The sequence below is a fragment of the Mirounga angustirostris genome, unplaced genomic scaffold (assembly GCF_029215605.1).
Source record: "Mirounga angustirostris isolate CCGP_5_RB_7025 unplaced genomic scaffold, mMirAng1.0.hap1 SCAF_16, whole genome shotgun sequence".
In the NCBI taxonomy this organism is placed as follows: Eukaryota; Metazoa; Chordata; class Mammalia; order Carnivora; family Phocidae; genus Mirounga; species Mirounga angustirostris.
The window spans coordinates 53,133,816-53,156,353 of record NW_026991724.1 but is presented as its reverse complement, the minus strand read 5'-3'; the positions used below and the strand labels follow the sequence as shown (position 1 = coordinate 53,156,353).

Here is a 22,538-nt window from a genome sequence, read left to right as displayed (position 1 = left end):
AGGGCACGTGGTGGCCCGCAGGGGGCAAGTGGGCTCTGTGTCAAGCGCTCAGTCTAGGCTTAAAGGATTCCGGTGCCTGTGCTGCCTCCTTGTGACCTGGCCGAACCCGCGGCCCTGTCTGGGCCTCAGTGTCCCCATCTGTAAAACAGGCGGAAGTAGTTTTCCCTATGAGATGCAAGAGTGTGTGAGGGAATGACTTCCTGATGGCTTCTAGGCCTTCGCTTCGGCTGCGTCCCTTGCCTCGGATGTCCTCCCCTCCAGCCCCACCTTCAAAAATCTGGCCTGTCACAGCCCCAGGGCTTTTTGGCTCAAGAGTCCTTTCCTCCCCAGCGCCTCCCGGGATCTCAGGCTGGGTCAGGTATCCGACCCCCCCACCCCCGCCCGGGCTCCCGGGATCTCAGGCTGGGTCAGGTATCCGACCCCCCCACCCCCGCCCGGGCTCCCGGAGTGCCTGTATTGCTGCCGTTAGAACGTGTGTCCTGCTGAACTGAGGCGCCCTGGGTCCCGTGTCTTCTCCCCCATAGATCAGTAGCCCCGACCAGGGCGGGTTCTGACGCCGTCTGGGTCCGAGCCCTGCTGCGCACTGGCTCTGGGCCCCGGGAGGTCTCAGAAAACCGGTACCGGATGAAACATCGCATTCACTGAAAAACCAGGACTCACACCCAAAATGCCCCGCCCGCACCCCGTCCCATCTACAGACAGGCCTGGCCCGAGCTGGTAGAAAAGGGTGATTTATATACAATTTCCTGGGGACAAGGACTTTGTACAGAGGGGGACAGGTGGGGCTGGGGCTGGCGTTGGGGACTGGCGTTGCCTCCATCCTGGGGAGAGAGTGAGCAGGGCAGCGCCCTCGAGGAAGGGACCAGTCTCTAGCTGACTTCCTCTGAGTCCCAGCTCTGTGTCCTCTGGCAGGTGACTCGTCTCGCTGGGCCTCAGTGTCCTCTGTAAAATGAGACGATAGATGTGTCTGTCTCACTGGGCGTCTGGGGATCCACGGATAGAGAGGAGAGCACCAAGCTCAGCTCTCTGCACAGACTAAGTACTGAAAACAATTCCATTTCCAATGAGTGCCCGCTATGTGTTAGGGCATCACTGTCCACCTCTGCAAAGATGGAAACCATGACACCTCTGCTCTCCCACAGAGCCACAGAGCAGCCACGTGGGAATACTGAGTACTCCAAATGCGCCCAGCGCAACCGAGGAGCTGAGTTTTACATTTTACCCAATTTAAACTTAAACTGGTAGTGTGCTTATTAGGAGAGCAGGAAAGCAGAGTGAACAGGAGCAAGGATGCGAGGAAAACTTCCCAACAGGTTACCTTTTCCAAAAAAGTTGTAATAAAAATTCCTGTACAGAAAACAAGTGCTGAAATGAAAAATCATTTAAACTTAGAAACTGATCCTGGGGAACGCCTGGGTGGCTCAGTCGGTTAAGTGTCCGAGTTTTTTTTTTTTTTTTAAGATTTTATTTATTTATCTGAGACAGAGAGAATGAGAGAGACAGAGAGCACATGAGAGGGGGGAGGGTCAGAGGGAGAAGCAGGCTCCCCACCAAGCAGGGAGCCCGATGCGGGAGTCGATCCAGGGACCTGAGCCGAAGGCAGTCGCTTAACCAACTGAGCCACCCAGGCACCCAAGCGTCCGACTCTTAATTTTGGCTCAGGTCATGATCTCAGGGTCGGGGGATCTCGTCCCACTGGGTGTGGACCCTGCTTAAGGTTCTCTCTCTCAGGGCGCCTGGGTGGCTCAGATGGTTAAGCATCTGCCTTTGACCCAGGTCATGATCCCAGGGTTCTGGGATCGGGCCCCACATCGGATTCCTGGCTCAGCAGGGAGCCTGCTTCTCCTTCTCCCTCTGCCTCTCTCCCTGCTCATGCTCTCTCTCTGTATCTCTGTGTCTCAAATGAATAAATAAAATCTTAAAAAAAAAAAAACCTTCTGGGCCCATCAAGAACCCACTAAGGCCTCCCCAGCTTCCTCCCTCCTGGGCCCACCTGCCTCCTGCCTCCTTTCTTCCATCACTCACCTCCCCGGGCTCCCTGCTGCCCTGGGCAGGAAGTCCCAGCTCCCTTGCTTGGTGTTTGAGGCCTAGATTTTTCACACCCACACTCACACCCACCCCAGGCTTGCTCACAAGAGTTACTGGAACACCCAGAGCTTTTTCACACCTGGGGGGCTTTGCAAAGGTGGTCCTCTCCGCCCACTTCAGGAGGGTTCTCTCCTGGCTTGCAGCTGAATTAGACAATTAGAATATCTCCCCTGGGGGCGCCTGGGTGGCTCAGTTGGTTAAGCGACTGCCTTCGGCTCAGGTCATGATCCTGGAGTCCCGGGATCGAGTCCTGCATCGGGCTCCCTGCTCGGCGGGGAGTCTGCTTCTCCCTCTGACCCTCCCCCCCTCTCATGTGCTCTCTCTCTCTCTCTCAAATAAATAAATAAAATCTTTAAAAAAAAAAAACAAAAACAAAAACGAAAAAACAAATATCTCCCCTGGGGCCCCTCACGCCCCCTAGGTCCCCAGTGAGCTCACCCTCTTTCCCTAATCTCCCTGCTCCCCCAGATTTCCCACTGGGCCAGACCCAGGGTCGTCTGTGCCACCTGCCCGAGCCTGTCAATCTTCAGCCCTGTCCTTCTTGATCCCTGACCCCTGACTCTGCCTGTCCCCTCCTCCCTGTCCCCATAGTGCTGGTCCTGGCCCTGACTCAGGCCTTGTCCTCTCTCCCTGGACCCTCACCCAGCCTCCAGGCTGTCCCCCCTCATGACCCCAGCCCCCTTCCACCCCCCTCCCAACAAAGTCCAGGGTTCTCAGCCTGGTGAAGGATTCGCCAAGCTCCACGAGCCACAGGGGCAGCCCGTCCTGGAGACTGGAGGTGCAGGTCACCTGTGGTCACCACAGGGCCAGCGCCACCCCTGCAGACCTCCCCATGCCCTCTGTCCACCTCCAGACTCACCTGCTCCCCAGGGTAGGGCGTCCTCCACCCCCTCCTTCGCCAGTGCAGGCACCCGGCAGCGGACATCAGCAGGAGACCCACGGGCAGCAGCAACACGAGGAGCAGCAGAGGGGCCTGGGGGGCCAGCAGGGCTGTGGCCTCCAAGGCCCCGGGGCTCCTTGGGGGCAGCAGCGTGGAAGAGTCTGAGGGGAGAGAGGAGGCTGGGTGACCAAGGAGAAGGGCTGGACCAGAGAAGGGAAGGAAACAAAAGCAGGCCTGGTGCTGGCTGTGTGACCTCAGGTGGGCCGCCCACCTCTCTGTACCTCAGTCTTCTCACCTGTAAAATGGGGATATTCATTATACCTGCCGCATAAGGTGGTCACAAAAATTAAATGAGGGACCACACAGGAAGTTCTTAGAACAGCATGGCACCTGGTCAGTTTGCATTTTCTATTACCATTGGACACATAGATTGCTAGCGCTCATATATCGATTTGTTTATTCTTCTTTTTCCTCCCGTGGGCTGTGAGCTCCCTGTGGGCACCAGGGACCTTCTCTGTCTTTTTTATTGGCAGAACCTACTACTTAGCACTAGTTAAATAATATTATAATAGCTCAATTTCATACATTAAATATATATTTTTAAAGATTTATTTATTTATTTGACAGAGAGAGACACACAGCGAGAGAGGGAATACAAGCAGGGGGAGTGGGAGAGGGAGAAGCAGGCTCCCTGCAGAGCAGGGAGCCCGATGCGGGACTTGATCCCAGGACCCTGGGATCATGACCTGAGCCGAAGGCAGTCGCTTAACCAACTGAGCCACCCAGGCGCCCATACATTAAATATTTGACCAAATGACAAATTGACAAATAATAAAATAGTCAAAGATCCCCCCCAATTGTGTTCCCTCTATACCCTCACCCAGCTGCTCTCTTTTCCCCTTGCTTGCTGGACTCCCGGCACATGTGTCTCTTCACTGTTCCTTAAACAGGCTTCTGCCTCAGGGCCTTTGCACAGGCTGTTCTCTTGTTCCCAACTCTCAGTACCTCTCCAGCCACCCACCTCACACCATGATTCCATCACCCTGTTGTAATTTGCCTGCATGGGGCTCATTACCCTCAGATATTTTCCTGTTAATTATTTGCTCACGTTTATTGTCTGTCGCCTCAATTAGCATGTCAGCCCCACATGTACAAGCACTTGGATCTTGTTCTGAGCTGTGTTGACAATGCCAAGCACCCAGGAGGTAGCTAATAAAATGCGGTCAAATGAATGAAGAGTCATAAATGTAAGTACAAATGACCAATGAAGCTTAATACAGAGGGCAAAATGATCGGAAGTGTGGGGAGAAAGTGAGAAAATTAGAGGGGGTGGTTTTTAGATATCCCTCTCAGGGGCGCCTGGCTGGCTCAGTCGGTAGAGCATGCAATTCTTCATCTCAGGATCGTGAGTTTGAGCCCCACGCTGGGTGTAGAGATTACTAAAAAAAAAAAGAACTCGACAGATCTGGTAACAAATACAAGGACAGAAAGCCTCCGAATGATACCACAGTAAGGTGGGGAGAATATGTACACACAGATTCAACCCTGATCCTGCCAAGAAAATTAACCTATTTTTTTCTTTTCCTCCTAAGACAGGGTCAGTTACAAAACTGGCAATGTACTTGGCCACAAAGTAAACCTTTTTTTTTTTTTTTTAATTTACTTATTGTAGAGAGAGAGAGAGAGCACGAATGGAGGACCAGGAGAGGGAGAAGCAGGCTCCCCGTGGAGCAAGGAGACCACTGTGGGACTTGATCCCAGGACCCTGGGATCATGACCTGAGCCGAAGGCAGACGCCCAACTGACTGAGCCACCCAGGTGCCCCAAAGTAAACCTTAATATGCTGAAAAAATCAAGTTTTCACAGGGCATAGTCTCTCATCATATTCTGATTACATTATTTCTCATTGATCCTTTAGAGCTGTGTTCAATCCTGCAGCCTTTTGCCCCGTGGGGCTATTGACACGTGGTCTCTGGTGAGTCTGAATCCCCATGTGCTTTCAGTGTTAAATACACACTGGTTGGGGCGCCTGGGTGGCTCAGTCATTAAGTGTCTGCCTTCGGCTCAGGTCATGATCCCAGGGTCCTGGGATCCAGCCCCGCATCGGGCTCCCTGCTCGGCGGGAAGCCTGCTTCTCCCTCTCCCACTCCCCCTGCTTGTGTTCCCTCTCTCGCTGTGTCTCTCTCTGTCAAATAAATAAATAAAACCTTAAAAAAAAAAAAAATACACACTGGTTCCCAGAGACTTAGAGGACAAACGGATGTAAAATATCTCACTAATTTTTAAAAATACAGTATCAGGGGTCCACCTGGGTGGCTCAGCCAGCTGAGCATCCCACTCTTGGTTTGGGCTTAGGTCTTGGGGCATGAGATTGAGCCCCGAGTGGGGCTCCGGGCTGAGCACCGAGTCTGCTTGAGATTCTCTCTCCCTCTCCCCCTGCCCCTTCCCGCTTGTGTGGGCACTCTCTCTCTCTCTCAAATAAATAAATAAATCTTAAAAAAATAATAAAAATAGGGTGCCTGGGTGCCTCAGTCACTAGGCGTCTGCCTTCAGCTCAGGTCATGATCCCAGGGTCCTGGGATCAAGTCCCACGGTGGTTTCCCTGTTCGGTGGGAAGCCTGCTTCTCCCTCTCCCACTCCCCCTGCTTGTGTTCCCTCTCTTGCTGTCTCTCTCTCTGTCAAATAAATAAATAAATAAATAATCTTAAAAAAAAGTACAGCATGGGGGTGCCTGGCTGGCTCGGTCTGTGTAGCATGCAACTCTTGAACTCGGGGTCGTGAGTTCGAGCCCCATGTTGGGGATAGGATTGCATTAAAAAAATAATAATAATGTTAAATCTAAAATACAGTATTGGGTATATGTTCAAACAGTACTCCTTTGGAGACATTTCGGTTAAACTAAATTTGTGATCTCAATGATGAGCTATTAAGAATAACTTTAAAATTATGAAGTCCATTAACGTCATTATAAAGAACAGATTCGTGGTTGCCAGGGGCTAAGGATGGGAATTATTAGAAGGGGGTCAAGTTAAGTAGTTTGACTGTGGCGGGGATCACAAGAAGCCACACAGGTGAAAAAATTGCAAAGACACATACGCTTTTATGGAGCGAATTGCATCCCTCAAAATTCATACACGGGAATCCTAACCACCCCCCCACCTTGGAATGCGACCTTATTTGGAGATAGGGTTACACAGAGAATCAAGTTAAAATGAGGTCATCAGGGTGGGCCCCCCATCCCACATGACAGGTGTCCTTGTAAAGAGGGGAAATCTGGACACGGAGGCACGCACAGAGGGAGAAGGCCATGCGAGTGTGAAAATGGCCATCGACAAAGCCAAGGAGAGAAGCCTGGAACAGAACTTTCCCTCAGAGCCCTCAGAAGGAGCCCATCCTGCCCACACATGGATTTCAGACTTCTGGCCTCCAGAATCGTGAAACAATCCACGTCTGTTGTTCCAATCACCCAGTTTCTGGTACTTTGTTACGGCAGCACTAGGAAACGAGCAAGCACGCAACTCGTAAAATGGGAATAAACTCTGTGGATTATACGCACGGACTGGACCCCTCTCGTATTTCTGGCTTTACTATCGTGCCGTCAGTAACGGGAAGCAAAATGCAACCCTGGGGCTGGGGAGGCTGGGTAAAGGCTGTCCAGGACCCCCCCCATACAATTTCTTTGTACCCTCCTTTGAATCTAAAACTATTCCAAAAGACAACGTTTTAAAAACAAAACCACCGGGCGCCTGGGTGGCTCAGTTGGTTAAGCGACTGCCTTCGGCTCAGGTCATGATCCTGGAGTCCCGGGATCGAGGCCCGCATCGGGCTCCCTGCTCGGCTGGGAGTCTGCTTTGCCCTCTGACCCTATCCCCTCTCATGTGTTCTCTCTCATTCGCTCTCTCTCAAAATAAATAAATAAAATCTTTAAAAAAATAAAAAATAAATAAAAATAAAAACAAAACCACCAATCATTTGCTACAAAAATAACGAATGTGAAAATTCCGGGAAAAAAAGTGAATGCACTAAAAAAACCCAAAACACCAAAATTTCAAAAATCTTGGTACTGGAGAATTTGCCCTTACATACGTGACTGTCATTGTCTTTCTTTCGGGCAGGGCTGCCTTGGAGAAACAGGCAGGGATTCTTGTTCCCTTGTCAGAGATGGGTAAACTGAGGCCCAGAGAGAGGACTGAACTTGGGGGAACACGCCCAAAGTCACACAGCCAGTGGGAGCAGGGTGGGGTCTGGGCTGGCCTGGGCAGAGGGGGTGAGGGGCTGTGGGATGGGAGAGGTGGTGGGGGGCTGCTGAGGGGCGCTGGGGGCCGTTACCCGGCTGACACTGCAGCTGCAGGCACCCAGAGAAGTTCCTGCGGGTGATCCAGGGCTTCAAGGCCGCCAGCTGCTTGGAGGTGTCCTGCAGGAGGTGGGAGACGTTGGTCTGGACGAAGCGAAGACAGCTCGGGAGGGGCTGGGGGCAGGGGAGGGAGATGTCACCAGGGTATCACCCCCACAGTCTGCTCAGGCCAAGGGCCCTCCCTGCCTGGCAACGCCTACCAGGGCCCCGTGAGGCCTGGGTCACAGAGAGAGAGTTTGGACCCCTGCCCCCCAGGTGGCTAGGGGAGAGAACCCCTCTGCAGCGCCCAGCAACAGGGCCTGAGAAATAAACTCAGAATCGGTGCACTGGGCCCAGGACCCCCGCCCTCCTTCCGTGCCTAGAGAAGTGCTCTTTTCAGCAAGGGGGTCCCCAGCAAGGGAGCTCCACCTCCCTTGGGTTGCTAGTCAAAAGAAATCTCCAGCAAGGCCTAGCAGAGCTTGGCTTCCAATCCCTAGGAAGGCAACTCGCTCCCCTAGCTTGTCCCCCACGTTCAGGGCTGACCTGGAAGGCACATAAGGTGACAAAGTGTATCTCCGTGTTGACAGCCTCCAGCAGGATTTGCATCTGGGACCCAGCCACAGCTTTGAGCCGTTCCATCCAGCGCTGGGCCAGGACCAGGCGCCAGAAGGCTCCGCAGAGCTCGTCCTGGGAGGGACAACCCAAGCTGGGGGGGCGGCCAGCAGAGGGGGCTGGGGGCTGGAAGGGTGAGGGGCTGGGGCCGGGAGCCCTGCATCCCCCGGGGAGGAGGGGGCAGGTCAGCCAACTGGTCCCCTGAGGGGTGGTCTGTCCTTCCCACCTCTGCCCCAGCCCCTCCCATCTGTGACTCACGTCCTGCAGGTTGGAGGCGACAGTGACTGGGTAGTCCTGAAGCAGGTAATCAGACTGTGGGAGAAAACAGGGTCAGGCCTGGCCCAAGACAGGAGGAAACAGAACTATGGAGATCCAGAGGGCGGGGGAGAGGGACCCAGAGAGAGGGGGACAGCGAGCCAGAGAGAGGGGGACAGTGAGCCAGAGAGAGGGGGACAGTGAGCCAGAGAGAGGGAGACCGCGAGCCAGAGAGGGAGGACAGGGACCCAGAGGGAGGGGGACAGGGACCCAGAGGGAGGGGGACAGGGACCCAGAGGGAGGGGGACAGTGAGCCAGAGAGAGGGAGACCGCGAGCCAGAGAGGGAGGACAGGGACCCAGAGGGAGGGGGACAGGGACCCAGAGGGAGGGGGACAGGGACCCAGAGGGAGGGGGACAGTGAGCCAGAGAGAGGGAGACCGCGAGCCAGAGAGGGAGGACAGGGACCCAGAGGGAGGGGGACAGGGACCCAGAGGGAGGGGGACAGGGACCCAGAGGGAGGGGGACAGTGAGCCAGAGAGAGGGAGACCGCGAGCCAGAGAGGGAGGACAGGGACCCAGAGGGAGGGGGACAGGGACCCAGAGGGAGGGGGACAGGGACCCAGAGGGAGGGGGACAGTGAGCCAGAGAGAGGGAGACCGCGAGCCAGAGAGGGAGGACAGGGACCCAGAGGGAGGGGGACAGGGACCCAGAGGGAGGGGGACAGGGACCCAGAGGGAGGGGGACAGTGAGCCAGAGAGAGGGAGACCGCGAGCCAGAGAGGGAGGACAGGGACCCAGAGGGAGGGGGACAGGGACCCAGAGGGAGGGAGACCGCGAGCCAGAGAGGGAGGACAGGGACCCAGAGGGAGGGGGACAGGGACCCAGAGGGAGGGGGACAGGGACCCAGAGGGAGGGGGACAGTGAGCCAGAGAGAGGGAGACCGCGAGCCAGAGAGGGAGGACAGGGACCCAGAGGGAGGGGGACAGTGAGCCAGAGGGAGGGGGACAGGGACCCAGAGGGAGGGGGACAGTGAGCCAGAGAGAGGGAGACCGCGAGCCAGAGAGGGAGGACAGGGACCCAGAGGGAGGGGGACAGGGACCCAGAGGGAGGGGGACAGGGACCCAGAGGGAGGGGGACGGCGAGCCCCAAAGGACACCTCGACGGGTGGCTCAGCCCCAGTGACGGAACCTGGGCCTCAGAAAGGCGCCGCGGGGAGGAAGGGGCAGGGCCCTCACCAGCTTGCGGATGGTGAGCGCAAAGGTGGAGGAGACGGGGCTGTGACTGAAGGAGCAGTCGGGGGTCCCGCGGAGGCCGGGGCTGAGCAGCAGCAGGAGCAGCAGGGAGCTCTGTGGGCGCGACACAGGGTGCGGGGCGCCCTCTGTCGGCTCCCCGAGCACCCCTCCCCGGGCCCCCGCCCCACGCGTCTCTCGCCCCTCTCTCCCTGTCCAGGTCGCACTGCCTCTGGCCCAGGGCTCAGCCCTCCTCCTGGCTCCTGTGTCCATCCAGGACCGCCTTCCCTGGTGTGCCCTCGGCTGCCCTTCCTGGCCGCTCTGCCCGGGTCCCAGCTGCGCCCAAGGCTCGGCTCCTGCTCACCTCGCGTCCCTCTCTGTTCCTCCCTCCCGCTTCTGCCTCCACCTGGGCCCTGCCTTCCCCATTGTCCCCCACCCCTGCCCACATCCCCACCCCTGCCCCTGCCCCCACCCCTGCCCCTGCCCCCCACCCCTGCCCATGTCCCCTCCTCTGCCCACATCCCCCACCCCTGCCCGTCCCCAACCCCTGTCCGTGTTCTCCTCCTCTGTTCATGTCCCCCACCCCTGCCCGTGTCCCCCTCCTCTGCCCATGTCCCTCACCCCTGCCCCTGTCCTCCACCCCTGCCCATGTCCCCCACCCCTGCCCATGTCCCCGTCCTCTACCCACATCCCCCACCCCTGCCCGTCCCCAACCCCTGTCCGTGTTCTCCTCCTCTGTTCATGTCCCCCACCCCTGCCCGTGTCCCCCTCCTCTGTCCATGTCCCCCACCCCTGCCCATATCCCGCACCCCTGTCCATGTCCCCCACCCCTGCCCATGTCCCCACCCCTCCCTGCTCACATCCCCTACCTCTGTCCATGTCCCCCACCTCTGTCCATGTCTTCCACCCCTGCCCATGTCCCGCACTCTTGCCAATGTCCTCACCCCTGCCCCTGCCCCTGTCCCCCACCCCTACCCATGTCCCCATCCTCTGCCCACACCCCCCACCCCTGCCCCTGTCCCCCTCCTCTGTCCATGTCCCCCACCCCTGCCCGTGTCCCCCTCCTCTGTCCATGTCCCTCACCCCTGCCCATATCCCCCACCCCTGCCCATGTCCCCACCCCTCCCTGCTCATATCCCCTACCTCTGTCCATGTCCCCCACCTCTGTCCATGTCTTCCACCCCTGCCCATGTCCCTCACTCCTGCCCATGTCCCTCACTCCTGCCCATGTCCCCTACCCCTGCCCTTGTCCCCCACTCCTGCCCATGTCCTCACTCCTGTATATGTTCTGTGCATGTTCCCCTATCTTGTGCAGGTCCCCCACCCCTGTCCATCTCTCCCTTACCCCTGCCCCTGTCCCCCACCCCTGCCCATGTCCCCGTCCTCTGCCCACATCCCCAACCCGTCTGTGTCCTCCTCCTCTGTCCATGTCCCCCACCCCTGCCCGTGTCCCCCTCCTCTGTCCATGTCCCCCACCCCTGCCCGTGTCCTCACCCCTCCCTGCTCATATCCCCTACCTCTGTCCATGTCCCCCACCTCTGTCCATGTCTTCCACCCCTGCCCATGTCCCTCACTCTTGCCAATGTCCCCACTCCTGCCCATGTCCCCTACCCCTGCCCTTGTCCCCCACTCCTGCCCATGTCCTCACTCCTGTATATGTTCTGTGCATGTTTCCCTACCTTGTGCAGGTCCCCCACCCCTGTCCATCTCTCCCTTACCCCTGTCCCTGTCCCCCACCTCTGCCCATCTTGGTACTGCTCTGCCTTTCCCCCAGCTTGTCCCCCAGGTATACGCACAGTTGGGCTCCAGGCTGGCGCCAGCACTATCATCTCGGCCGGAGGCCCCTCATGCCTATGGCCAGATCTTGGAAGGGACAGAAGAGGGAGTCTCAGACCCTCACACCCCAGCCCCTTCCTCACCCGCCCCTTCACCTCCCCACCCCTCCCTTGGCTCCTTGATGTGGCTAAGTTTCCGCCTCCTACTCCCTCGGGCTTCCTGCGTGAGCCCCGGTTACGGTGAAAACTCATCTCCCCTTCTAAGAACCCCGACGTCCGGTCCCCGGAACCCTCCCCAGGCCAGGGACCCTCCCTCAGCCAGGAGGGGGACCCCAGCCCCGCCCCTCGGGGACCCGGAGTCCATTTCTCCTCACGCACCAGGCTTGCCCCGGCTGGGCGTGGAAGGGGCCAGGCCGGGTGACAGCCAGAGATCGAAAGCGAAAGGAAATTTTGGGGGGCGACAGTGAGCTGGGGTGGATCTGGCTGAGGCAAGAGGCGCCACCTGGTGGTGGCAGGTGATGGCTCACGCCGCTGAGGGCGACTCCGCTGGACTCGCGACCCCAGAGCCCTGAGCTGGGTCGAAGCCGGGACACACGACGAAGGGGGAGCTGCCTCCAGCCGGAAGCAATGCCCACAGGGCAAGGAGGAGGCCAGCCTGGGGCCTTCATCCTCGCCTTGAATGGGGAAGGCCCGTCCGAGATGGACAGAGGCGCCAGAAGGAGGAGGGCCGAGCACTGGACGGAGTGGAATGGGACCTGGAAAGGGAGAGACAGAAGGGGGCCGGGGCGGGGGAAGGGCAGGTGAGGGGTGCGTGTGGAGCCAACAGAGGGCGCCCCCACCCCGAGCCATGCACACAGACCTCCCTACCCCTGCGGCTGTTCTGCCCCTGCCTGGGAGACTGCTCCTTCCGACACAGCCTCCTCACCTCCACCTTGGATGTGTGGGCTAAGCGTAACTTCTGGGGGTCTCCAAGGGTCCTTGACTTGTATCTGCGTAACTCCATCCCTGACTCTGTCTTCACCTGGCCTTCTTCTCTAGAAGCGTCTCTCCTCTGGGTGTCTCTTACGACACTTGTCATTAGATGTCGGGCCCACTTGGATAATCCAGGATGATCTTAGCTCGAGAGCCTTAACTTTATTATATCTGCAAGGACTGTTTTTCCAAATAAGGTCACCACATTCATAGGTTCCAGGGGTGAGGACGGGGACGTATCTTTTGGGGGCTGGATGACCATTCAAACCACTAAGTTCCCGCCAGGCTGTTTCCTACCTCTGGGCCTTTGCACATGCTGTACCCTCTGCCTGGGATGCTCTCCAGCCACATCAGATCCTCATGGTCCTTCAAGATTCAGTGCACTCACTCATCATCAGGGAGACGCAAATCACAACCACAATGAGATATCACCTCACACCAGTTAAGATGGCCATCATCAAAGAGACTGAAGTGTTGGGGTGCCTGGGTGGCTCAGTCGGTTAAGCGTCTGCTGGTGGGAATGTAACCTGGTGCAGCCACTATGGAAAATGGTATGAAGTTTCATCAAAAAACATAATATAAAATAATAGAACTACCATATGATGCAGCAATCCCACTTCTAGATATTTGTCCCAAGGAAATGAAATCAGTCTCTCAAAGAGGTACCTCGTTGCTCACTGCAGCCTTATTCACAGTAGCAAGATCAGACTTAAGTGTCTGCTGATGGATGGGTGAATGGAAAAAGAAAATGTGGTATACACACACAATAGAATACCATTCAGCCATAACAAGAAGGAAATCCTGCTGTTTGCAACAATATGGATACATCTGGAGGATGTGATGCTAAGTGAAATAAGCCAGACAGAGAAAGATGAATATCGTAGGGTATCATTATAAGTGGAATCTAAAAAAGTCAATTCACAGAACCAGAGAGTAGAACGGTGGTTGCCAGGAGCTGGGACGTGTGTGTGTGTGTGTGTGTGTGTGTGTGTAGGGGAAATGGGGAGATGTTGGTCAAAAAGCACAAAGTAAGTTCTGAGGATCCAATGTATAGCATGGTGACTATAAATAACAATACTGTATTGGGGCGCCTGTGTGGCTCAGTTGGTTAAGCATCCAACTCTTGATTTCAGCTCAGGTCATGATCTCAGGGTCTTGGGATCGAGCCCTGCGTCGGGCTCTGCACTGGGTGTGGAGCCTGCTTGGGATTCTCTCTCTCCGTCTCCTCTGCCCCTGCTCCCTCCCTCTCTCTCTCTCTCAAAAAAAAAAAAAAAATCTCTAAACAAAACAAAAAAATCAATACTGTATTGTATATATGAAATTTCCTAAAAGTTTGTCTTTGTTTTGCTTTTGGATATATCTGATTTTTGTTTCCAGTTTGATTGAGCTAAGAGAGTGGATCTTAAGTGTTCTCATCATGCACAAAAAGGTAACTGTGTAGGGATGGATGTGTTCATTAACTTGATTATGGTAACTATTTTACAATGTATAGGTATATTAAGTCATCACGTTTTGTACACTTAAAAATCATGTTGTACATCTAAAATATGTATAATCTTTACTTGTCAATCACACCTTAATAAAGCTGGAAAAAATCCTCAATACCTATGGCACCTTCCTTGGGAAGGTAGCCACCACCCTCTTTCCCTCCCTCACACATACACACTCATGTTGGGTAGGGTGCCATCTCTGGGTGCCCCGAGTTTCCTCTGTTATTATAGTACATGACACCTTAGCTTATATCTGTCTTCTAGCCAGAGCTGAGCCTACCTCTCTGCTCACACACCTTCTGTGGCTCCCTATTGCCCTTAGGACAAATTTCCAGCCCTTCTGCGCCCCCCCCCCAGCCCACTTTCTCTTTATCTCCTCCCTTTCCCCCCGACCAAAACCCTTGATAAGATCCTCAATCCTCAGCTCCAAATCCAGCCTGGCACGAGGCCTCCTCTGGGTCCCCCAATGTCCTGTGTCCCCTCCATAGTTGCACAGATTATGGGTCTCCCTGGCACAGGCTGGGGGCTTGTTGCAATGCTGGGTCTGACCTTTCTTTGGGCTTCCAGCTGTGCCCTGCCAGGGCCAGGCACGCAAGAGGACCCAGGGGATAGATCTTGTTGCATCAGGCCTGGCAAGTGTTGCTTCTGACCCTGGCTGGGTCACTGTGGGAGCTTGGCCAGCCCCTTATCCTCACTAAGCCTCAATTTCTTCAACTCCAAACTGGGGGCTGAGGTGGTAAATGAGAAAATATAAGGTCCCTTCCACATTTGTGCTTCTCTGAATCTCTTTCTTGATCACCCCATCCACTGGCAGTCCTTCCCTGCAGGAGTCCAGGACCCCACCTTGTGTGACTCAGGCATGGTCACGACTCACTTTGACCAATGAGAGTGACAGTGACAAGTGTCACTTCTGGGTGAGGATTAATGGGGCAGGGAGTGAATCTCTAATGGCAAAAGCCATGTTGAATCAGGGCTCCATCCGCCCAGGTCCCTGCATGGCTCTGATGAACAGAGGGCCCCTGCCACCCCCGATGGACAAGTAGTGTGAGCAAGAAATGAACTTTGTGGTTATCAACCACAGAAGTTTGGGGGTTGTTACTGCAGCAAAACCTCACCCATCCTGTTATACCATCCATCTCTGCTCCCTGCCCTGTTTGCTTCACTTCCTGTTCAGCCTGGTTTAGCTCCCTTGTCCCACTGAACAGATGTTTCTCGATTGTTCACTTGTTTTCAATCTGTCCCCTCTTGCGGTGGGCAGAATAATGGCCCCTCAAGACGTCCACTGGAACCTGTCAATGTTCCCTCACATGGCCAAAGAGCCTCTGCAGATACAACTTAGTTAATTATCTTGAGATGGGGAGATTATTGTGGGTTGAGTGGGTCCAATGTCATCACAGAGGTGTCTGTAAGTGAAAGAGGGAGGCGAGAGGATCACAGTCAGAGCGATGCTATGAAAGACCTGAGTGGCCACCGCTGGCAATGAAGAGTGATGCAGGGGGGTGCCTGGGTGGCTCAGTCGTTAAGTGTCTGCCTTCAGCTCAGGTCATGGTCCCGGAGTACTGGGATCGAGCCTGCATCCGGGCTCCCTGCTCAACAGGGAGCCTGCTTCTCCCTCTGTCCCTTTTGCCCCGCCCCCCCCTTGCTGGTGCTCTCTGTCAAATAAATTCTTAAAAAAAAAAAAAAAGAGTGGTGCAGGTCAAGTGCCATGGAAAGCAATTCTCCCCTTGGGCTCCAGATAGGAATGCAGCCCTGCTGACACCTTGATTTTCGCTCAGTGACACCCATTTCGTTGTCTGACGTCCAGGACTGAAAGATAATGCATTTGTGTTGTTTTACTTAAGCCACCAACTTTGTTATAGCAGCGACAGGAGCCTAATACACCTGTCGCCCTCCAGCACATCGGCTCCTGAGGCCAGGTGGTCTTGCTCCCGGCTGCCTCCCCAGCACCTAGAACAGCACCTCACTCACAGCGAGCGCTCAGTGGGTATCTGCTCCGGACTGGACCGCTGCACAGGCCAGGAGCTCCGCCCCCCCCGGCAGAGATGATTGGCTCAGAGGCAGAGGCCTGACCCAGGCTGGCCAATCAGATTTCCTCTCCCTGGAACCAGACGGACACTTGCCTCTGTTCCGGGCTGGGGGGCGTGTGCACCCGGCTGGCTGTTGCCTTTGGCCGGTTAAAGCAACAGAAGGACACAGAGGCAGCCCATGGAATCCTGCAAGGAACCGTCAAGCCACAGACAGGAACTAGAGCCTTCCAGGGACTTTCCTCCAGCTCTCTCATTCTTGTCTTTCCTCTCCAGAAGTCCAGATCCTGGGAGAGGTAATTATTCCGCCCAGCCTTAGTCAGATCCTGACAGGAGGCTGGCTGCCTATTCTCATTTGCCTCACGACAGAATCAATCTCTAATGAACAGCGAACAGTCATAAAGCGTGTCCCGTGTACCCATCGAATCAACCAGTCTGGTTGGAACTATCAGTCCCATTTTACAGATGAGGAAACAGGCTCAGAGCAGTGAAGAAACTTTCCTAAAGTCACATCGCTGAAAGAGGTGCAGGTAGGGATAGAAAACTCCAGAGATGGGGCGCCTGGCTGGCTCAGTCGATGGAGCATCCGACCCTCGATCTCGGGGTCATGAGTTCGAGCCCCATGTTGGGTATATATATTACAAAAGAAAAGAAAATTAAAGAAAAGCCCCAGAGATCAAAGAGAAAGAAAGAAAAAGAAAAGGAAGAAGGAAAGAAAGACCCAAGAAGTCACATGCCCACAGAGAAAGGACCGGTCCTGGTTCTTGCCTACTTTTGGGTTCTCAGGACCTGGGGCCCCTCAGATGCATGTCTTGCCCTGTTTTCTGTAAGAGGTCTCTGTAGCCTTCCAGAAATTTCCCTCTTATCCTAAGCTAGTGTGAATGGGTTCCTGGCATCCAAAAGGATTCTAAAATGGGGGTGTGCTGGAGCCGCTCAGATTGGCTCCTGGGAATGGACTGTTAAAAATTCAGGAATTCGGGGCGCCTGGGTGGCTCAGTTGGTTAAGCGACTGCCTTCAGCTCAGGTCATGATCCCAGGGTCCTGGGATCGAGTCCCGCATCGGGCTCCCTGCTCTGCGGGGAGCCTGCTTCTCCCTCTCCCACTCCCCCTGCTTGTGTTCCCTCTCTCGCTGTGTCTCTCTCTGTCAAATAAATAAATAAATAAAATCTTTAAAAAAAAAAAAATTCAGGAATTCGGAGCGCCTGGGTGGCTCAGTTGGTTAAGCCACTGCCTTCGGCTCAGGTCATGATCCCAGGGTCCTGGGATCAAGCCCCGCGTCGGGCTCCCCGCTCAGCGGGAAGCCTGCTTCTCCCTCTCCCTCTGCCTGCCTCTCTGCCTACTTGTTCTCTCTCTCTCTGTCAAATAAATGAATAAAATCTTTAAAAAAAAAAAAATTCAGGAATTCTATCAGCCTGTTTGTTGTTCACTCATCTAGAGCTGGAAACCTGACATGGTGGGAGCATTTACACCATGGAATTGGCAAATGTTACCTACCAGGGCCTTTATTTTACTGCAGAGAGCCATTGTGCTTTATTTTATACCAGCACACCACAGATCCTGAAACAACGCCTTGGCAGAGAAAGTCAAAGAGCGAGAGCCTCAGGATGGAGAAGACCAGGGGGGAAACAAGAGGCCCTGGGCCCCTGCCCAGGGCTTCTCGGAGTTCCCTTTATCTGTTTCACAAACACTGTGTTGTACTGGAGCCAGCCCACCTGGCTGCTGAGTCTCAGAACTCGGATGAGCTCAAGCAGACCAGAAGTTGCTACTCCCCGACTTCCTCCCCTCAGAAGCACAGCCAAGGTTGGTCAGAGTTTATTGGAGGGCATGGGAGTCATAATAAAACAAAGTTCTAGGCTTCTGGTGTCTGTCAGGGTCCATCTCTCCTCTGGCCAAGATGCAGCGGGTGGCACTTGGGCATCAGTCCCCCATGGGCAGCCACAGGGCCTTGGTCCGTGCTGCCCGCAGCCCCAGCTCTGCGCCTGCCCCCTTGGCCTCCTGATCCCAGGCCCGAGGGCAGCCCCGGTTCACCCACACCGGCTTCAGGTTTCCTGCTGAGGCCCACTCCACAAACTGGGAGCCCTGGCATGAGAAGAGGGGGATCAGCACTTCCATCAGCTTGGTCGCCAAGCAGGTGTTTCCTTGGCAACAAGGACTATTACTGAGGGGCCTGCCGGCTTGACCTAGGCTCTGTTGCTACAATGCTCAATCTGTAGTCGGCCGACCTTCTAGATACTGAGGGAAACAAGGCTGACCTTTGTGGCTAGGGGATTTCCTCCCCATTAACAGCCCACGTTCAAAGGAATGGGGCCTGATGTTCTTGGTGACAAGGAGTTCCCCTGTTACCATCAGGAGGGTGGACTGCGGGCCTCTGGTTCGGCTACCAGGGTGTGGTCCTTAGCAACGGGTTGTCCAGTGAGATGAGGTCTTGGGCCGGGCGGGATAGGAGGCCCTCGCTGCTATGCTAAGGAGATCCCCTTCCTTAGCAACCGGGGATCTAAAGGGGCAGGATCTCAGAACCTGGTTGCCAAAGAGTCTCTCCTCCCTAGCAACGGAAGCTCTAGGGGGCACTGCCCTGGTTCTAGAAAAGGACGAGGCTGTCGGTGAGGTTTGAGATGCTGAAGAGACAGCAAAACAAAGGGTACCTGGGCAGATCCGAAGTACCACAGGGCCTGGACGTCCTGGTGCAAGGCCAGGCAGCGGGTCAGGTGGTCCCGGTCGCCGGTCACCACATTCACCAGGCCTGCTGGCAACAAGGCGGCCATATCCTAGGGGACGGCAGAGAGGATTGGGCAGAAAGGGCGTCAGAGACCCCGCAAGCAACAGGCTGGGTGAGGAGTGAGCATCTGGGGAGGACCCTTGGGGCTCCTGGAAGGAATGGGACCCGGGTCATGACTGGCCAACGCTCAAGGCCTGGACAGAATGGTCCCGGGGTCCATGAGCAGTGCAGGCTGGGACTGGGGGTGGGGGTGGGGACTGGGGTTACCATGGTTACCAAGGGGGTGGGTCAAGTGCAGGTCCCGGGGCACCTTCCATCCATCTTCTGGCCCAGGGGCTTCGGGAAGCAGTAGCAGGAAGGCAGACAACTGTACCTGGCAGACCTCCAGGGCAGGGATGGGACAGGCTCCGCTGGGCACCATGACCACCGCGTTGCCGTGGGCCAGTGCGGCGGCCAGCAGGGACACGAAGGCAAGCAGGGGCCATTCGTTAGGGCACACAATGGCCAGCACGCCCAGCGGCTCCCGTAGCCGGAGGACGGGGCCTTTCAGCTCTGCCACCTGTGGGCACAGGCAGGAAGTCAAGGGCCGGGCACAGGAGCCTCATCATCTGCCCCTTTCCTCCTCTCCCCACCTCTGCTTCTCTATAACAACTCCAAAGAGGATTCATCAGGTGATAGTGCAGAGCAGACTCGAGCCAGACTGTTGGTGGCTCCGCCACTCATCAGCTGTGTGACCTTGGGTGTGACCGTACTTAACCTCTCTGGGCCTCAGTTTCCCATCTTTCAAACGAGGCTAATGATGCTTACCTCAGAGGTTTGTTGTTAAAACGAAGTAAGTTACTGCGTGTAGAGGGCTTAGAACCTAGCTGGTGGGTTTGTCTCTGTGTGCATGTGTGTATAATTTTTTTTTTTTAATTTTATTTATTTATTTGAGAGAGAGAGTGAGAGAAAGAGCACAAGAGGGGGAGCGGGAGAGGGAGAAGCAGACTCCCTGCTGAGCAGGGAGCCCGACGCAGGACTCGATCCCGGGACTCCAGGATCATGACCTGAGCCGAAGGCAGTCGCCTAACCAACTGAGCCACCCAGGCGCCCTAATTTTTTTTTAAAACTTTATTGAATATAATTGACATTTACCAAGCTGCATGCATTTTAAAAGAGTACACTTTGATAATTTTTTTTTTTTTAAAGTAACTCTGTGCCCAACATGGGGCTTGAACTTGCGACCCTGAGATCAACAGTTTTATGCTCTACTGACTGAGCCAGCCTGATGCCCCCAATTCGGTAGGTTTGGACATCTATACATATTGGTGAAACTGTCACCACAATCAAGATAATGAACTTCACTCCACAAAATCTCCTTGTGCCCCTTAGTGATCCTTCCCACCTGACTCTATCTGAACCCTCTCTGTCCTCAACCACTGATCTGCGCCCGCTCACTACAGATTAGTTTGTATTTTCTAGAATTTTCTAGATACAGAATCATATAGTCTCCACTATTTTTTTTTTATTTGGCTTCTTTCACTCAGCATAGTCCTTTTGAGATTCATCCACGGAATAGCCTGTTCGCTCCTGAATGCTGAGTAGGAGTCTACTGTTATGGGTGTAGCACACTTTATCTATTAACCTATCAAAGGATGTTTGGATTACTTCCATCTTTTATTTTATTTATGTATTTATTTGTTTTAAAAATAAACTCCACGCCCAACATGCGACTCAAACTCACTCCCCCAGAGTTCCAGAGTCACATGCACTACTAACTGAGCCAGCCAGGCGCTGCTAGATTGTTTCCAGTTTTCAGCTACTATGAATAATGCTGCTATAAAATTTGGATGTAAATCCTTGTATGGATACGTGCTTTTATGTTCTCAGATTAAAACCTAGGAATTAGGGGTGCCTGGGTGGCTCAGCTGATTGAGCGTCTGACTCTTGGTTTAGGCTCAGGTCATGATCTCAGGGTCGTGAGACTCAGCTCCGTCTCAGGCTCCACGCTCTCAGTACAGAGCCTGCTTGAGATTCTCTCTCCCTCTGCCCTACCGCTCATGCGCGCTCGCTCTCGCTTTCTCTCTCCCCAAGTCTGGCTCACTCCCAAATCCTTGCTCTAACCCCTACCCCAGGCTGTCCAAGCTGTCTGCCGGCCCACCGAACCCTCTCACCTGCAAGACATGGCCTTGGGCCTGGGCACGGGCGCCCCATGCCCGAAGCTGCCTCGCACTCAGCTCTACCTCCACCTTGGCGTCCTTGAGCTCCATGCCGTGCCTCTCCAGCCTCGAGGCGAGGGCAGACTCCCGGCGCTCCAGGGCAGTTGCCAGGGCCCACAGCAGAGTTGCCCGGGCCCCTGGTGACTGACCCACCCAGCTGTGTGTGTGGGGAGACACAGTGCAAATCAGGAGTCGGCTTCCTGGTCCTGGCCCTTTCCAGATGTCCTTCCTCTATCGGCAGCCCCTATGATGGGGCTCCAGGCCCCATGGCCCGTCTGCCTGGGGAGGGGAGTGGGGGGGGTGACCCGAATCCCATCAACCTTGGGAGCTCAGACTTCATAACCCACTGGTCCTCGGGACCCAGACCCCACACACCATCAGCCTGTGGGGGTCTCAGACCACCCTCTCTAATGCCCCATGACCTCTGGGTTTTCCCACATGATTCCCCTTACCCAGGGGCAGCCTGGTGAGCGGCCTCCACAGCCCCTCGGATATCCTTGGCTCCACCCTCAGCCACATAGCCGTGGAGATTGCCTTGTGAATTCTTGATGGGTCTGGAGCTCCGGGCCCCAGGAGCTTGGAAACGGCCGCCGATGAAGAGCCCATAAGGGGTTGCTGGGCTGGAGCAGGGTGAGGCGTGGGGGTGGGTCCCGGGGCCAGGTCCACTCAGACCCCACGCTCCACCCCACTGAGCCTCTGGGAGAGCACAGTCCTTCATTTAACAGGACTGAGACTCTCCTTAGGCATAGGGGCTGGGTGTGGCGCCACAAGACCCAGAATGCAATTCTGGGCAGCACCCGGGACCCCTCGAGATAGCTCTAATGACTGCCTCCCCACAGTCCACGGGGAGCCTGCCACAACTTTCCTTCTCCCCTTCCACACCCCCAGGGATTCTCACAGTTGCAGACCCTGGCACAGCTCACCTGGGTCCTATTTCGGGTCCAGCTGGCAGGGTTGAGGGGACGGCAAGGCCAAAAGTGTCATAGTTCAGATTCTCAGAAAAGTAAGACAGCCTGGCGGGGGTCCCTGAGGGCCGCAGGTACTCATACAGACCCTGGAAGAGGAGCAGTGTCAACAGAGCACAAGGTGGGGCGCCTGGGTGGCTCAGATGGTTAAGCGACTGCCTTCGGCTCAGGTCATGATCCCGGGGTCCTGGGATCGAGTCCCGCATCGGGCTCCCTGCTGGGCGGGGAGCCTGCTTCTCTCCCTCTGCCTCTGCCTCTCTCTCTCTCTCTCTCTGACTCTCATGAATAAATAAAAAAAATAAAATAAAAATAAAAAAAAATTAAATTAAAAAAAAAAACATTAAAAAAAAATGCAGCACCTTTCCCTTTAAAAAAAAAAAAGGGCACAAGGTGGCTGAAGGGGGTGATGACAGGGCGGAGGAGGGGTGCACTCACGTCGGGGCCCCCGTGCCAGGAAGACCCACTCTCCCTGCAGCCACCCGTGGGCACTTCAGTGTCTCGCAGGCCGTGGGCGTTGATCCAGACCGTGCCCACCCGGAGCCTGCGGGGAGAGGAGGGGATGTGAGCAAGAACGCCAAGTCACAGGGGGCCGGGAGTCGGAGAGGTGGGGTGGGTGGGCAGAGACCCGGAGAGAGAGGGATGGAGGCCTCAAGACTGAGAGGAAGAGCAGAAGCTTGGGCCCCCCCAACAGGCTGCCTCCTGTGCCCCAGCAGGTGCCGACTGACCCACAGCCCAGCTCCAGGGCCTGCCCTAGTCTCTCGCTCCACACACTGGCACTGGCTCCTCGGGGCGTCCCGTTGGCCATGGCCAGGGCCTCCTTAGCTGTACGGAATGGGGAGGCCACGACCACGGGCCAGGGCACCTGGAAGGGGGATGGTGGAACTCAGGTGGCCTGGCCAGCTCCTCTCTCCAACATCCCAGCCATTAGGGGAGCAGCCTACAACAGTTAGCAGTGCCCAAACCCAGACCCAGTGGTCACCCCACTGGGGCCTCTGCAGGCGT

The 22,538-nt window shown here is 55.5% G+C and overlaps 2 protein-coding genes across 9 annotated transcripts in view; both read right to left on the bottom strand.

The window, feature by feature from the left end:
- Positions 1 to 715: 715 nt before the first annotated feature.
- Positions 716 to 11,687, bottom strand: FLT3LG (fms related receptor tyrosine kinase 3 ligand). 4 transcript variants are annotated; one of them, XM_064581169.1, is made up of 8 exons: positions 11,550 to 11,687; positions 11,193 to 11,259; positions 9,403 to 9,513; positions 8,172 to 8,225; positions 7,845 to 7,988; positions 7,298 to 7,436; positions 2,948 to 3,129; positions 716 to 942 (listed from the first exon to the last, which is right to left on the bottom strand). In XM_064581169.1, exons 2-8 carry the CDS (start codon positions 11,223 to 11,225, stop codon positions 733 to 735), a joined length of 873 nt encoding a protein of 290 aa, XP_064437239.1. In that variant the 5' UTR covers positions 11,226 to 11,259; positions 11,550 to 11,687; the 3' UTR covers positions 716 to 732. The 4 variants fall into 4 exon arrangements, with proteins under 4 accessions (XP_064437239.1, XP_064437240.1, XP_045747886.1 ...); XM_064581170.1 differs by lacking the exon at positions 9,403 to 9,513; XM_045891930.3 differs by lacking the exons at positions 11,193 to 11,259; positions 11,550 to 11,687 and having other exon boundaries at positions 7,298 to 7,382; positions 9,403 to 9,826.
- The window catches only part of ALDH16A1 (aldehyde dehydrogenase 16 family member A1), a 20,099-nt gene continuing 9,234 nt past the window's right edge, over positions 11,674 to 22,538 (bottom strand). For 2 of the 5 annotated variants that reach the window (XM_064581164.1, XM_064581165.1), the window contains 8 exons: positions 22,262 to 22,398; positions 21,972 to 22,077; positions 21,495 to 21,625; positions 21,024 to 21,191; positions 20,527 to 20,728; positions 18,650 to 18,932; positions 18,300 to 18,422; positions 17,454 to 17,736 (listed from right to left, as the gene is read on the bottom strand). In XM_064581164.1, coding sequence (XP_064437234.1) covers positions 17,525 to 17,736; positions 18,300 to 18,422; positions 18,650 to 18,932; positions 20,527 to 20,728; positions 21,024 to 21,191; positions 21,495 to 21,625; positions 21,972 to 22,077; positions 22,262 to 22,398 — 1,362 coding nt within the window. In that variant the 3' untranslated portion in view covers positions 17,454 to 17,524. Of the gene's footprint in view, positions 11,927 to 12,440; positions 12,683 to 17,453; positions 17,737 to 18,299; positions 18,423 to 18,649; positions 18,933 to 20,526; positions 20,729 to 21,023; positions 21,192 to 21,494; positions 21,626 to 21,971; positions 22,078 to 22,261; positions 22,399 to 22,538 lie in introns of those variants that run through there. The other 3 variants (XM_064581166.1, XM_064581167.1, XR_010408187.1) reach the window with 2 other exon arrangements.

What these genes read in the sequence shown, in the direction of transcription:
- FLT3LG (XM_045891929.3), bottom strand. Translation starts at nt 9,669, where the DNA reads ATGGACACAGGAGCCAGGAGGAGGGCTGAGCCCTGGGCCAGAGGCAGT. An exon ending in CGCTCACCATCCGCAAGCTG is followed by an intron (nt 8,226 to 9,402) that starts GTGAGGGCCCTG and finishes TTTCTCCCACAG; the next exon opens with TCTGATTACCTGCTTCAGGA. An exon ending in TCGCCTCCAACCTGCAGGAC is followed by an intron (nt 7,989 to 8,171) that starts GTGAGTCACAGA and finishes TGTCCCTCCCAG; the next exon opens with GACGAGCTCTGCGGAGCCTT.